Source organism: Phyllobates terribilis, unplaced genomic scaffold (assembly GCF_046119375.1).
Source record: "Phyllobates terribilis strain yellow unplaced genomic scaffold, ASM4611937v1 Scaffold_12__6_contigs__length_324123572, whole genome shotgun sequence".
Taxonomy (NCBI): domain Eukaryota; kingdom Metazoa; phylum Chordata; class Amphibia; order Anura; family Dendrobatidae; genus Phyllobates; species Phyllobates terribilis.
This window is the reverse complement of record NW_027362772.1, coordinates 247,287,091-247,302,691: the sequence shown is the minus strand read 5'-3', so window position 1 is coordinate 247,302,691 and position 15,601 is coordinate 247,287,091. Positions and strand designations below refer to the sequence as shown.

The window sequence follows — 15,601 nt, the reverse complement described above, 5'->3', positions numbered from 1 at the left end:
TCACAGTTTACACCTGTATGGGCCATATTGTGCCAGGTAATTTACATGTGGGGCTAAACTGCAGTACCAGGCACAGCCACAGCCGTATGTGCAGCGCTGTTCCTGTTTATACAATGACTGAGATGTCAGTGCAGTAGGCGCAGCGATGCAATGCCATTATTTAGCTCGGACCCCTTCCCAATCACCATCAAATATTGATAGTCTATCTTAATAATAGGCCGTAAATATTTAACTTTTAGAAAGTCCCTTTAAAAGGGGCAAACATACTGTAGGTCATGCATGCACGGTATATGGTGAACTGTATGTGTAAGTGTTGGGGTTAGCGGAGGGGATCTCTAGTAAGATTCCCTCCCACCTACCAAGTACTATGGGTTGATTTAAGACAAACAAGTCCTTCAAATCCCTAAAAAAAAAAGTCTAAATGGACTGAAAATTGAATAGCTATAGTGATGACGATGATAATGATGGCTATTTTTTTTATACACTAACCCTGTACAATAGATTTTTTAATATAACTTTTGCTTAAAGGGAATGTATCATCAGAAAATTATCTATTGTTTAAATCATTTTTTTTGTGTTCAATGTATTATTTTAAATTTTTTTGGCATTGGTTTTTTTCACAGCAATATATGTATTAAGTTAGAAATCTTGCAATTTTCACACTGGCCACTAGGGAAATGTTTGATTCATACTTCCTGTTTTTGTTTTTTTTTTGCAGAAGACTCATTATCATCAGAGTCAGAATTATAATGACAGGTAACTCCTCGATACACAACTGATAACACAAGATCCACCAATAACAATAAAAGATGTCATATCTCACCTCCTCCCCCTCCCTTTGCACACGCTCAGTAGATGCATCCATGCAAAAGATAGGGTCTGAGTCAGTCTATGGCTGCTAATATGAATTTGCTGAAAGAACAGGAAGTATGAGTCTAGAATAGCCCCAGTGTCTACTGCAAAAATTGCAAGATTTTTTTTTTTTTTAAAGTTTAAAAAAAAAATAATACATTTAACATAAAAACCTGACTTAAAAGGTATCTGTCCCCAAAAAAATATTTATATGTGCATGTAGCCTAATGAACTCCTATTGAACTAACTGGTACCTTTATATTTTCATTCTTATGCCTGAATCTTGATAGATCCCTGTTTGTTCTTTTTGCAGTATGCAAAAAAAATTGCAAGTGCTATGGGCGGGAGAATGCACTTACTGAAACTTTGTGTCCTCGGTTATTAAAAGCATTTGCACCTTCCTCTGTTTATTGAATGCTAGCTGAATTCACATCTGACATATTGCGCCGGCCAGGAAATCAAGCGCCTGTGCACATCAGTGGTCGCCACACTTCTTCGCAGTAACTGGCACATGCACTTTGCAGCCACGCTTACACTCAGATGTGAATAGAATTATCACAGCATTATATTAAAAGGAAACTATGGGCATATGTCCAGCTCCCCCAGATACTGAATCATAGAAAGTTAGAGTTGAAGGGGCCTCCAGGGTCCTTGTGTCCAACCCCCTGCTCAAGGCAGGATTCACTAAACCATCTCAGACAGATAATGAGACAATGCTAAATGATTTCATGGATCATCCAGTCATTGGTATTTGCGAACATCCACACTGGACAGAAAAAAATCCATTATGGATTTTTCCACAAATTCTGTCATATCCATTGCAAAATCTTCTAAGAATTGATTTGCTGTGGATGCAAAATGTCAGAATTAAATTGTATGTAGATGACATTTGTTAAAGGGGTTGTCCTGGCTTGGGTTTCTAGTCTGCAGTCACTCTGCAGACTTGTGAATCCTCACAGAGTGCACTCTGCGCACTGTCAGGATTCTCCAGTGCTGGCTCCAAGAGTGGATGTGACCGCAAGTATGCAATTTGCATACATGCGGTCACGTGCCAACTAGACGTGCGTGGCCTCGCTCAATATAAGGGAACTGAGCAAGGTCGGACACTTCTAGTCGGAATGTGGCTGGAAGTATGCAAATTGCATACTTGTGGTCACATGACCGCTTGCTAACGGCGCCGGAGAATCCTGACAATGCACTGTGCACGTGCTGTGAGGATTCACAAGTCTGCAGTCACATAGAGTCCGGTCCAAATCGATAAGTCTGTAGTCACTCTGTGTGACTGCAGACTTATGAATTCCCCCAACACAGGCACTGTGCGCTGCGGGGTTTTGCCGGTTTCTGAGCCGGGACCGGAGGTTATGTATGCGTTATACATACTCCCGTCCAGAGCACTTTCAGTGGGACCGGCCTTGCTCCATACACTTGTATGGAGCGAGGCCGCGCCCTCTTGTCGGCCACGTCACTTGTCGGAGCGAGGCTGTGCCCACTAGACGGGCTCTGGCCGGGAGTATGTATAACTCATATATACCCTCCGATCCCAGATCAGAAACCGGTGAATCCCCGCAGGACAGGGTGCGTGTGCTGGGGGGATTCATAAGTCTGCAGTCACACAGAGTGACTGCAGACTTATCGATTTGCACCAGACAACCCCTTTAAGTATTTTGCCAACTTAGCTGCAACTGTTTTGCACTGAGTTTTTGCAAATTTCAGATCTGGATCAAAACTTGCACCATTTTGGCTCTGTGTGGATAGGCGACAAGCTTTGAGCCATGGCTGATCACACATTGATGGCCTATTCTCAGAGTGAGTGAGGAGCTGAGTGCATGAACTTTATGATTTCTATACAGAAAATCTGCTATGCAAAGAAAACAATTGTCCTGCAGTACTTTAAGGAACAGCTATGGGCAGGAAAAAAAGGCCAGACCCAGTCAGAAGTCTTTGCTGCAGACTTCATGTTAACTGCAGTATACAGCGATATTTTTCTGGAAAAATTACAAGACACTATAGTGGAATCTCCATGGACCTTGTTATAATCAATGGGGTATATGAGATGTTGCTGGTGTCCAATATATGACAAATCCGGCTGTGCCGTTATTTTCATTTTTATGTTCCTATCGCTGAACTGAAAAATGTTGATTTCAACCTTTCTTAATCTAAACCCAAAAATCAAATCATTTATAATGCATGATGATACCCTAACAGCCGTAAATGCTGAAGACTTGAATATAATAATATATTTTACTAATTGCAAATTTTTCAACCCCAAATTTTAGAAAGCCATATAATCAAACCTTGACACATTTCTCATCGACACTTCTCCACATTGGTGCATTTATATATTATTGACTGGCGGCAAAAAGTGGTGAATGTAGAAAAACTAAATCTGCATATAACCTATTGACTTCTATGGGAAGACTTCAGAACAAGCTGAAAAGTGTCAGCCCTTCTGTGAGATTTAGTGGCTGTAATATTTCAAGATGTTTTTTTTTTCCACATTCATTTTCCCAATAAAGATATCCATGTTTAAAGTAAAGAGAAAAATCAATCTGCTACAATGTAATAATCTGCACATAAATAATATATAAATAAAAGAAGACATACTCATAAATAACACATGACATCGGCTACAATCAATCTTCTGCAATGTAATAAACTGCACATAAATAATATAGAAATAAATATAAACTATTTATAAATAACACATGTAACATCAGCCTCACTAAATAAGAAGTGTAAACTCACTATGACACTAGACCGGTAGAAGGTGGTGTTTGCTTTGGGTGAGTTCCCCCTTCTATTGCATGCTAACATTGCAGTGGTAGCCCAATGTAGATTTACACCTCCCATTGGGAAAGGGGATGGGGCCATCATAAACTAAGGCCCCTGCAGACTAAAGAACAACAACTGTATAACACCTACAGCCTTATATACATGGGTTTATGTGGTTCAACAACAACCATAACAAAAAAATTAAAAATACATGACACTAATGTGGGCTGTTTAGCATTTTTAGACTTGGGTCAGCTCACTGCTCTGGCTCTGTACCTCGGGGGTGGACATACTCGGGTCAGTTTACTACTCTGGCTCTGTACCTCGGGGGTGGACATACTCGGGTCAGTTTACTGCTATGGCTCTGTACCTCGGGGGTGGACATACTCGGGTCAGTTTACTGCTCTGGCTCTGTACCTCGGGAGTGGACATACTCGGGTCAGTTTACTACTCTGGCTCTGTACCTCGGGAGTGGACATACTCGGGTCAGTTTACTACTCTGGCTCTGTGCCTCGGGGGTGGACATACTCGGGTCAGTTTACTACTCTGGCTCTGTACCTCGGGGGTGGACATACTCGGGTCAGTTTACTGCTCTGGCTCTGTACCTCGGGAGTGGACATACTCGGGTCAGTTTACTACTCTGGCTCTGTGCCTCAGGGGTGGACATACTCGGGTCAGTTTACCGCTCTGGCTCTGTACCTCAGGGGTGGACATACTCGGGTCAGTTTACTACTCTGGCTCTGTACCTCGGGGGTGGACATACTCGGGTCAGTTTACTGCTATGGCTCTGTACCTCGGGGGTGGACATACTCGGGTCAGTTTACTGCTCTGGCTCTGTACCTCGGGAGTGGACATACTCGGGTCAGTTTACTACTCTGGCTCTGTACCTCGGGAGTGGACATACTCGGGTCAGTTTACTACTCTGGCTCTGTGCCTCGGGGGTGGACATACTCGGGTCAGTTTACTACTCTGGCTCTGTACCTCGGGGGTGGACATACTCGGGTCAGTTTACTGCTCTGGCTCTGTACCTCGGGAGTGGACATACTCGGGTCAGTTTACTACTCTGGCTCTGTGCCTCGGGGGTGGACATACTCGGGTCAGTTTACTGCTCTGGCTCTGTACCTCGGGGGTGGACATACTCGGGTCAGTTTACAGCTCTGGCTCTGTACCTCGGGGGTGGACATACTCGGGTCAGTTTACTGCTCTGGCTCTGTACCTCGGGAGTGGACATACTCGGGTCAGTTGACTGCTATGGCTCTGTACCTCGGGGGTGGACATATTTGGGTCAGTTTACTACTCTGGCTCTGTACCTCGGGAGTGGACATACTCGGGTTAGTTTACTACTCTGGCTCTGTGCCTCGGGGGTGGACATACTCGGGTCAGTTTACAGCTCTGGCTCTGTACCTCGGGGGTGGACATACTAGGGTCAGTTTACAGCTCTGGCTCTGTACCTCGGGGGTGGACATACTCGGGTCAGTTTACTGCTATGGCTCTGTACCTCGGGGGTGGACATACTCGGGTCAGTTTACAGCTCTGGCTCTGTACCTCGGGGGTGGACATACTCGGGTCAGTTTACTGCTATGGCTCTGTACCTCGGGGGTGGACATACTCGGGTCAGTTTACTGCTATGGCTCTGTACCTCGGGGGTGGACATACTCGGGTCAGTTTACTGCTCTGGCTCTGTACCTCGGGGGTGGACATACTCGGGTCAGTTTACTACTCTGGCTCTGTACCTAGGGGGTGGACATACTCGGGTCAGTTTACTGCTCTGGCTCTGTGTCTGAGGAGCGGACATACTTGGGTCAGTTTACTACTCTGGCTCTGTACCTCGGGCGTGGACATACTCGGGCCAGTTTACTACTCTGGCTCTGTACCTCGGGGGTGGACATACTCGGGTCAGTTTACTACTCTGGGTCTGTACCTCGGGGGTGGATATACTCGGGTCAGTTTACTGCTATGGCTCTGTGTCTGAGGAGCGGACATACTCGGGTCAGTTTACTACTCTGGCTCTGTACCTCGGGGGTGGACATACTCGGGTCAGTTTACTGCTATGGCTCTGTGTCTGAGGAGCGGACATACTTGGGTCAGTTTACTACTCTGGCTCTGTATCTCGGGAGTGGACATACTCGGGTCAGTTGACTACTCTGGTTCTGTGTCTGAGGAGAGGACATACTCGGGTCAGTTTACTACTCTGGCTCTGTGTCTGAGGAGCGGACATACTTGGGTCAGTTTACTACTCTGGCTCTGTACCTCGGGCGTGGACATACTCGGGCCAGTTTACTACTCTGGCTCTGTACCTCGGGGGTGGACATACTCGGGTCAGTTTACTACTCTGGGTCTGTACCTCGGGGGTGGATATACTCGGGTCAGTTTACTGCTATGGCTCTGTGTCTGAGGAGCGGACATACTCGGGTCAGTTTACTACTCTGGCTCTGTACCTCGGGGGTGGACATACTCGGGTCAGTTTACTGCTATGGCTCTGTGTCTGAGGAGCGGACATACTTGGGTCAGTTTACTACTCTGGCTCTGTATCTCGGGAGTGGACATACTCGGGTCAGTTGACTACTCTGGTTCTGTGTCTGAGGAGAGGACATACTCGGGTCAGTTTACTACTCTGGCTCTGTGTCTGAGGAGCGGACATACTCGGGTCAGGTTACTACTCTGGCTCTATACCTCGGGGGTGGACATACTCGGGTCAGTTTACAGCTCTGGCTCTGTACCTCGGGGGAGGACATACTCGGGTCAGTTTACTACTCTGGCTCTGTACCTCGGGGGTGGTCATACTCGGGTCAGTTTACTACTCTGGCTCTGTACCTCGGGGGTGGACATACTCGGGCCAGTTTACTACTCTGGCTCTGTACCTCGGGGGTGGACATACTCGGGTCAGTTTACTACTCTGGCTCTGTACCTCAGGGGTGGACATACTCGGGTCAGGTTACTACTCTGGCTCTGTATCTCAGTGGTGGACATATCTGGGTCAGTTTACTACTGTGGCTCTGTGCCTCGGGGGTGGACATACTCAGGTCAGGTTACTACTCTTGCTCTGTATCTCAGTGGTGGACATATCTGGGTCAGTTTACTACTCTGGCTCTGTACCTCGGGGGTGGACATACTCAGGCCAGTTTACTACTCTGGCTCTGTACCTCGGGGGTGCACATACTCAGGTCAGGTTACTATTCTGGCTCTGTACCTCGAGGGTGGACATACTCGGGTCAGGTTATTACTCTGGCTCTGTACCTCGGGGGTGGACATACTCGGGTCAGTTTACTGCTCTGGCTCTGTACCTCGGGGGTGGACATATCTGGGTCAGTTTACTGCTCTGGCTCTGTACCTCGGGGGCTGACATACTCGGGTCATCTTGCTGATTTGGCTCTGTAACTCGGGGGGGACATAAATAGGTTAGCTTACTGCTCTGGCTCTGTATTTTGGGGGCAGACATACCTGGGTCAGCTTACTACTCTGGCTCTGTACCTCGGGGGTGGACATACTCGGGTCAGGTTACTACTCTGGCTCTGTACCTCGGGAGCAGACATACTCGGGTCAGCTTGCTGATTTGGCTCTGTATCTCGGGGGACATAAATAGGTTAGCTTACTACTCTCGCTCTGTACCTTGGGGGCAGACATACCTGGGTCAGCTTGCTGATTTGGCCCTGTATCTCGGGGGAACATAAATAGGTTAGCTTACTGCTCTGGCTCTGTACCTCGGGGGCAGACATACCTGGGTCAGCTTGCTGATTTGGCTCTGTATCTTGGGGGGAAACATAAATAGGTTAGATAACCATTCTGGCTCTGTATCTCGGGGGCAGACATACCTGGGTCAGCTTACTACTCTCGCTCTGTACCTCAGGGGCGGACATACCTGGGTCAACTTACTACTCTCGCTCTGTACCTCGGGGGCGGACATACCTGGGTCAGCTTACTACTCTCGCTCTGTACCTCGGGGGAAGACATACCTGGGTCAGCTTGCTGATTTGGCTTTGTATGTCAGGGGGAGACATAAATAGGTTAGCTTACTGCTATTGCTCTGTATATCGGGGGGCAGACATACATTGGTCAGCTTACTACTCTGGCTCTGTATCTCAGGAGCGGAAATACTCGGGTCAGCTTACTGTTATTTGTCTGTGTCTTGAGGGGCGGACATACTCGGGTCAGCTTACTGCTCTTGCTCTCAGACATACTTGGGTCAGCTTGGTGATTTGGCTCTGTATCTCAGGGGTGGACATAAATGGGTTAGTTTACTGCTCTGGCTCAGTATATCAGGGGCAGACATACCAGGGGTCCAAAAGATTATGGGGCCCACTGCCATATTAAAAATGGTTTCATACTATCAATCAGTTGGGTATGAACTAATAAACTTCATAGCTCAGGATTACTGGTGGATTGTTAGAAATAATTAAGTGCTTTATGGTGAGCTATGGAATAAGAAAGGGCCCATATACAGCTCTTCCACAAGGGCCCTCTACTATCTATGTCTGCCCCCTGCTGTATCTAATTACCCTGGGTAGGGCAGAATGGTTTGTGGGACCTCTTTTTCTCCCAACACCAAACACCTATCCATTTGTCCACTATTATATACCTGCAAATAATTATGGTAACATTTTAATAAACCCAAATGGAAACAATTTGTAATTGTATCAAACTAGTTGTAAATGTTCCTGATTAACCCAAGTGCATGGCCTGAAGGACTGGCTTTGAAGTACCATACTCGGCTAATGAAAAACTCTCGGAAAGCAGAGTCCTCTGTAATTAAATTGCAATGAGTTTCAGAAGATGCACTCAAGTTATAGTCAGCTGACGTCTAAGGAGACTTTATTAAAGGATGGCTCTGCAGGGTGAGAGCATTTATTGCTAAATATATAGCGGCAGATTAAGATGTCCCCACCACCAAGGAGGTACTCTATGGATAAAAGTCAGAGATCTTACCCAGCTTGCCATCAATGACAGTGAGGGCAATCTGATCCATTAACACCAGTGTGAAGTCCAGCTCCTGTTCTGTGCAGCGCTGCTTCAGTGCCTCCAGGATGTGCATCTGAGGATAGTCCTCCAGGATATTCCTGTCTGTCAGGAGCCACAGCTGAGAGCACATGGTGAAGGCAGCCAGGGCCAGCCAAAGACAAAAAAGCAAGAATGTGTGCACAGAATAAAGCAGAAAGCAAGGTCAGCACTGCCTTCCTCCAGCAGCAGCAGCAGGGCCTGTGTGCAAGCAGCTACGTGCAGGCATAAGAGGAGCCCAGTGTGCAGCAGCCATGCACCATATATACACCAGCAGAGGGGGGCTGTGGAACACTCTGCCACACTTCACCATGCAAGATGCAGTGGGCAAACCCCTTGATGCAATCAATATGGGCGGACCCTGAGCACATCCATGGCAGATCCCCCTCTGCAGGCACTCTGCTGGCTGGCTCTGATCTGCTTGCTCTTTGTATGTGTCACTCTGCTTATTTGCACTTCATGGATCACATCCCCACAGTAAAGAGCAGCAGGATCACCGGGCGCAGGATCCAGTTACCTGCAGCTCCCGAGGACTCACAGGGAAAGGTTCTAGTGCTGATGAGAGCATGGAAGACGCTGACCAATCAGGTGGCGGGATTTGGTCTTGAGACTTGGGAGCTGACCAATCAGAGCGCTCGGATGCGAGTGACTTGCTGGCTGGGTAGCAGGAGTGACCCCTTATATGCTGGAAGGGATTGGGGCAGGGTGCTGCGCCCGCAATGCGCCGTGTCTTGCTGGAGCTGATGGATTGCACTCTCTACAATTACTGCCCTTTATTATTGGTGGACACTAACACTGACTGCACAGGCAGGGCCCTTACTCTCCATTTACAGGGACAGTTTGTGGGCTCCTTGTCCTCCATTTGCAGGGACAGTTTGTGGGCTCCTTGTCCTCCATTTGCAGGGACAGTTTGTGGGCTCCTTGTCCTCCATTTGCAGGGACAGTTTGTGGGCTCCTTGTCCTCAATTTACAGGAACAGTTTGTGGGCGCCTTGCTCTCCATTTGCAGGGACAGTTTGTGGGCTCCTTGTCCTCCATTTGCAGGGACAATTTGTGGGCTCCTTGTCCTCCATTTACAGGAACAGTTTGTGGGCTCCTTGTCCTCCATTTGCAGGGACAGGTTGTGAGCTCCTTGTTCTCTATTTACAGGGACAGTTTGTGGGCTCCTTGTTCTCCATTTACATTGACAGTTTGTGGGCTCCTTGTTCTCTATTTACAGGGACAGTTTGTGGGCTCCTTGTCCTCCATTTGCAGGGACAGTTTGTGGGCTCCTTGTTCTCTATTTACAGGGACAGATTATGGGCTCCTTGTCCTCCATTTGCAGGGACAGTTTGTGGGCTCCTTGTCCTCCATTTACAGGGACAGATTGTGGGCTCCTTGCTCTCCATTTTCAGGGACAGTTTGTGGGCTACTCGCTCTCCATTTGCAGGGACAGTTTGTGGGCTCCTTGTCCTCCATTTCCAGGGACAGTTTGTGGGCTCCTTGTCCTCCATTTACAGGGACAGTTTGTGGGCTCCTTGCTCTACATTTGCAGGGACAGTTTGTGCGCTCCTTGCTTTCCATTTGCAGGGACAGTTTGTGGACTCCTTGCTCTCCATTTGCAGAGACAGTTTGTGGGCTCCTTGTCCTCCATTTACAGCGACAGTTTGTGGGCTCCTTGTGACGCGCCCCCTGGGCCGTGTGTGTAGGGGAATACCCGGAGCCGGGTCTCTGTGTAATACTGGGGGTTGTAGTCTCCATGGCGGCGACTCGGTCCCGTGGTTCAGGGTGGTCAAACCAGTGGCAGTCTATTTATGTGGTTTTTATGATTAAATGTCCGACTACGCCACCCGTGGATTGCGGTCACTGAGAACCGCCGCTGCGTGGCAGACCGCTGAGGCTGGTGTGGTGTGCGCAGCTGAGGGTAGTATAACTCCCCACGGGAGGAGTATAGCCTCAGGGCAGCGTCTGTAGATGGTGAGGGTTGTGGTGCGTGGGCGCAGCAGAAATGACTCAGAGTCCGTACAGTGCAGTTCAGGGTCTTTACTGTTGGTACTGCCAGGTGGTTTCTGCTGCTGGATGTATAATCCCCACAGCCTCAGACTCCGGTGTCCGGTTCTCTGCGTCTTCTGCCAGGACGAGCTCTGCTCCAGTCCCTGGTCTTCAGCTCCTGGCTCCTTCAGAGCTCCTTGCTGCTGCTCTGTCCCTTCCTCTGGACTCTGATTGACTAACCCCGCCCCAGACCCAGTTTATAAAGGGCTGGTTCCTCCCCTCCCTGGACTGGGGCAGGAGGTGTGGCATGCAATAATGCTCCTGGCCAGGAAAACCCATGCTCGCCCTCAGACATGGTATTTCTACCACTGTGGCAACCAGACCCCTGGGGTGCCACATTTGTCCTCCATTTATAGGGACAGTTTGTGGGCTCCTTGTTCTCCATTTGCAGGGACAGTTTGTGGGCTCCTTGCTCTCCATTTGCAGGGACAGTTTGTGGGCTCCTTGCTCTCCATTTGCTGGGACAGTTTGTGGGCTCCTTGTCCTCCATTTACAGGGACAGTTTGTGGGCTCCTTGCTCTCCATTTGCAGGGACAGTTTGTGGGCTCCTTGCTCTCCATTTGCAGGGACAGTTTGTGGGCTCCTTACTCTCCATTTGCAGAGACAGTTTGTGGGCTCCTTACACTCCATTTGCAGGGTCAGTTTGTGGGCTCCTTGCTCTCCATTTGCAGAAACAGTTTGTGGGCTCCTTGCTCTCCATTTACAGGGACAGTTTGTGGGCTCCTTGTTGTCCATTTGCAAGGACTGTTTGTGGGCCCTTGTTCTCCATATACAGGGGCAGTTTGTGGGCTCCTTGTTCTCCATTTACAGGGACAGTTTGTGGTCTCCTTGTTGTCCATTTGCAAGGACAGTTTTCGGGCTCCTTGTTGTCCATTTGCAAGGACAGTTTGTGGGCTCCTTGCTTTTCATTTGCAGGGACAGTTTGTGAGCTCCTTGTTCTCCATTTGCAGGGACAGTTTGTGAGCTCCTTGTCCTCTATTTGCAGGAACAGTTTCTGGGCTCCTTGTCCTCCATTTGCTGGAACAGTTTCTGGGCTCCTTGTTCTCCATTTGCAGGGACAATTTGTGGGCTCCTTGTTCTCCATTTGCAGGGACAGTTTGTGGGCTCCTTGTTGTCCATTTGCAAGGACAGTTTGTGGGCTCCTTGTTGTCCATTTGCAAGGACAGTTTGTGGGCTCCTTGCTATCCATTTGCAGGAACAGTTTGTGGGCTCCTTGTCCTCGATTTGCAGGGACAATTTGTGGGCTGTTTGTTCTCCATTTGCAGGGACAGTTTGTGGGCTCCTTGTTGTCCATTTGCAGGAACAGTTTGTGGGCTCTTTGTTCTCCATTTGCAGGGACAGTTTGTGGGCTCCTTGTCCTCCATTTACAGGAACAGTTTGTGGGCTCCTTGTCCTCCATTTGCAGGGACAGGTTGTGGGCTCCTTGCTCTCCATTTGCAAGGACAGTTTGTGGGCTCCTTGCTCTCCATTTGCAGGGACAGTTTGTGGGCTCCTTGTCCTCCATTTGCAGAGACAGTTAGTGGGGTCCTTGCTCTCCATTTGCAGATACAGTTTGTGGGCTCCTTGTTCTCTATTTACAGGGACAGTTTGTGGGCTCCTTGTTCTCCATTAACAGGGACAGTTTGTGGGCTCCTTGCTCTCCATTTGCAGGGATGGGCTCCTTGCTCTCCATTTTCAGGGACAGTTTGTGGGCTCCTTGCTATCCATTTGCAGGGGCAGTTTGTGGGCTCCTTGTCCTCCATTTACAGGGACAGTTTGTGGGCTCCTTATGACGCGCCCCCTGGGCCGTGTGTGTAGGGGAATACCCGGAGCCGGGTCTCTGTGTAATACTGGGGGTTGTAGTCTCCGTGGCGGCGACCCGGTCCCGTGGCTCAGGGTGGTCAAACCAGTGGCAGTCTATTTATGTGGTTTTTATGATTAAATGTCCGACTACGCCACCCGTGGATTGCGGTCACTGAGAACCGCCGCTGCGTGGCAGACCGCTGAGGCTGGTGTGGTGTGCACAGCAGAGGGTAGTATAACTCCCCACGGGAGGAGTATAGCCTCAGGGCAGCGTCTGTAGATGGTGAGGGTTGTGGTGCGTGGGCGCAGCAGAAATGACTCAGAGTCCGTGCAATGCAGTTCAGGGTCTTTACTGTTGGTACTGAAGAAGGCCCTGCCGGGAGTACTGACTAACATTAGAGGCCTGGTCAGTCTGTGAGCGAACAAGAGTCCCCCTGGCCAGGTGGAGATATAGGCCTTCCCGTCTGACTGCACTCTTCCTGGCTACCTTGCTGTAGTCGTGTAGTAGCCCACGCCCCTGAGTGTACCGTGTGGTGCTCACCCGTATGGCTAGTGACTTGGGGCCTTTGGTACCTTCCGCTCCTCGATGGCGGTGCCGGTCCCTTGCGTGTGACTGAGCCTCCGGGCTTTCTATGGCCAGAGGACCTGAAATCCCCTGCCAGGTGGTTTCTGCTGCTGGATGTATAATCCCCACAGCCTCAGACTCCGGTGTCTGGTTCTCTGCGTCTTCTGCCAGGACGAGCTCTGCTCCAGTCCCTGGTCTTCAGCTCCTGGCTCCTACAGAGCTCCTTGCTGCTGCTCTGTCCCTTCCTCTGGACTCTGACTGACTAACCCCGCCCCAGACCCAGTTTATAAAGGGCAGGTTCCTCCCCTCCGTGGACTGGGGCAGGAGGTGTGGCATGCAATAATGCTCCTGGCCAGGAAAACCCATGCTCGCTCTCAGACATGGTATTTCTACCACTGTGGCAACCAGACCCCTGGGGTGCCACATTTGTCCTCCATTTATAGGGACAATTTGTGGGCTCCTTGCTCTCCATTTGCAGGGACAGTTTGTGGGCTCCTTGCTCTCCATTTATAGGGACAGTTTGTGGGCTCCTTGTTCTCCATTTGCAAGGACAGTTTGCAGGTTCCTTGTCCATTTGCAAGGACTGTTTGTGGGCTCCTTGCTTTTCATTTGCAGGGACAGTTTGTGGGCTCCTTGCTCTCTATTTGCAGGGACAGTTTGTGGGCTCCTTGTTGTCTATTTGCAGGGACAGTTTGTGGGCTCCTTGTTCTCCATTTACAGGGACAGTTTGTGGGTTCCTTGTTCTCCATTTACAGGGACAGTTTGTGGGCTCCTTGTCCATTTGCAAGGACAGTTTGTGGGCTCCTTGCTTTTCATTTGCAGGGACAGTTTGTGGGCTCCTTGTTCTCCTTTTGCAGGGACAGTTTGTGGGCTGCTTATTCTCCATTTTCAGGAACAGTTTGTGGGCTCCTTGTCCTCCATTTGCAGGGACAATTTGTGGGCTGCTTGTTCTCCATTTGCGGGGACAGTTTGTGGGCTCCTTGCTCTCCATTTGCAGAAACAGTTTGTGGGCTCCTTGCTCTCCATTTACAGGGACAGTTTGTGGGCTCCTTGTTGTCCATTTGCAAGGACTGTTTGTGGGCTCCTTGTTCTCCATTAACAAGGGCAGTTTGTGGGCTCCTTGTTCTCCATTTACAGGGACAGTTTGTGGTCTCCTTGTTGTCCATTTGCAAGGACAGTTTGTGGGCTCCTTGTTGTCCATTTGCAAGGACAGTTTGTGGGCTCCTTGCTTTTCATTTGCAGGGACAGTCTGTGAGCTCCTTGTTCTCCATTTGCAGGGACAGTTTGTGGGCTCCTTGTCCTCTATTTGCAGGAACAGTTTGTGGGCTCCTTGTCCTCCATTTGCAGGAACAGTTTGTGGGCTCCTTGTTCTCCATTTGCAGGGACAATTTGTGGGCTCCTTGTTGTCCATTTGCAAGGACAGTTTGTGGGCTCCTTGCTATCCATTTGCAGGAACAGTTTGTGGGCTCCTTGTTCTCCATTTGCAGGGACAGTTTGTGGGCTGCTTGTTCTCCATTTGCAGGGACAGTTTGTGGGCTCCTTGTTCTCCATTTGCAGGGACAGTTTGTGGGCTGCTTGTTCTCCATTTGCAGGGACAGTTTGTGGGCTCCGTGTTCTCCATTTACAGGAACAGTTTGTGGGCTCCTTGTCCTCCATTTACAGGGACAGTTTGTGGGTGCCTTGCTTTTCATTTGCTGGGACAGTTTGTGGGCTGCTTGTTCTCCATTTGCAGGGACAGTTTGTGGGCTCCTTGTCCTCCATTTACAGGGACAGTTTGTGGGCTCCTTGTCCTCCATTTGCAGAGACAGTTTGTGGGCTCCTTGTTCTCCATTTGCAGGGACAGTTTGTGGGCTCCTTGTACTCCATTTGCAGGGACAGTTTGTGGGCTCCTTGTTCTCCATTTACAGGGACAGTTTGTGGGCTCCTTGTTGTCCATTTGCAGAGACAGTTTGTGGGCTCCTCGCTCTCCATTTGCAGGTATAACACGGGTACTTTAGATGCAGTGACACAGAAACACAGAGCAGCCAATTCAGGGTTAATAAACAGGGGAGGTTTATGATAACAGGGTCAATCTCCACACAGGGAGTAACAGGGGAAAATATGGGGAAAAACAAGGGAAGTAGCAGGTAAAAGTCTATACCTGACAGTTCACAGTTTAACTAGATGTAGCAGAGTCGAACTGGTTGTAATCGACAGTTTTTACACTTAGCTGACTCTTATCCTCCACAAGGCAGTTGCCAGCTGATGCCGGTGTTGCTTTCTTCAGGCTTCCCCGCCCAAACAATGCTCCGTCTTCTGGCGGTAGCGGGCGGTCTCCGGTTTTACCCGCTGAGCCCCTAGTCCATAACACGACACCTTACGTGCTCGGCTCCACGGAACCTGCGTCTCTTCTCCCTCTAGTCGGCTTGAATCCTCCGGTCCACTGCACTCGGATCTTGCTCCAAATACTGTAGCCAGGAGCCTGGACCCTCTCACACTGCTCCCCTGAGCGGGACTCCCCTGCCGCTTTCCCGCGCAAAAGTCCTCGTCTCCCCCTCTTACACCCCTCCTCTCCTTTAACTCGCCATTCCATGGGCGAGAGTTCCTTCACCAAAAGTTCACATTCTTG

The 15,601-nt window shown here is 49.4% G+C and overlaps 1 protein-coding gene across 1 annotated transcript in view; it reads right to left on the bottom strand.

The window, feature by feature from the left end:
• The window catches only part of RIMKLA (ribosomal modification protein rimK like family member A), a 55,428-nt gene extending 46,280 nt beyond the window's left edge, over nucleotides 1-9,148 (bottom strand). The window contains exon 1 of the mRNA XM_073656804.1: nucleotides 8,548-9,148. Coding sequence (XP_073512905.1) covers nucleotides 8,548-8,710 — 163 coding nt within the window. The 5' untranslated portion in view covers nucleotides 8,711-9,148. The remainder of the gene's footprint in view (nucleotides 1-8,547) is intronic.
• Nucleotides 9,149-15,601: the final 6,453 nt, after the last annotated feature.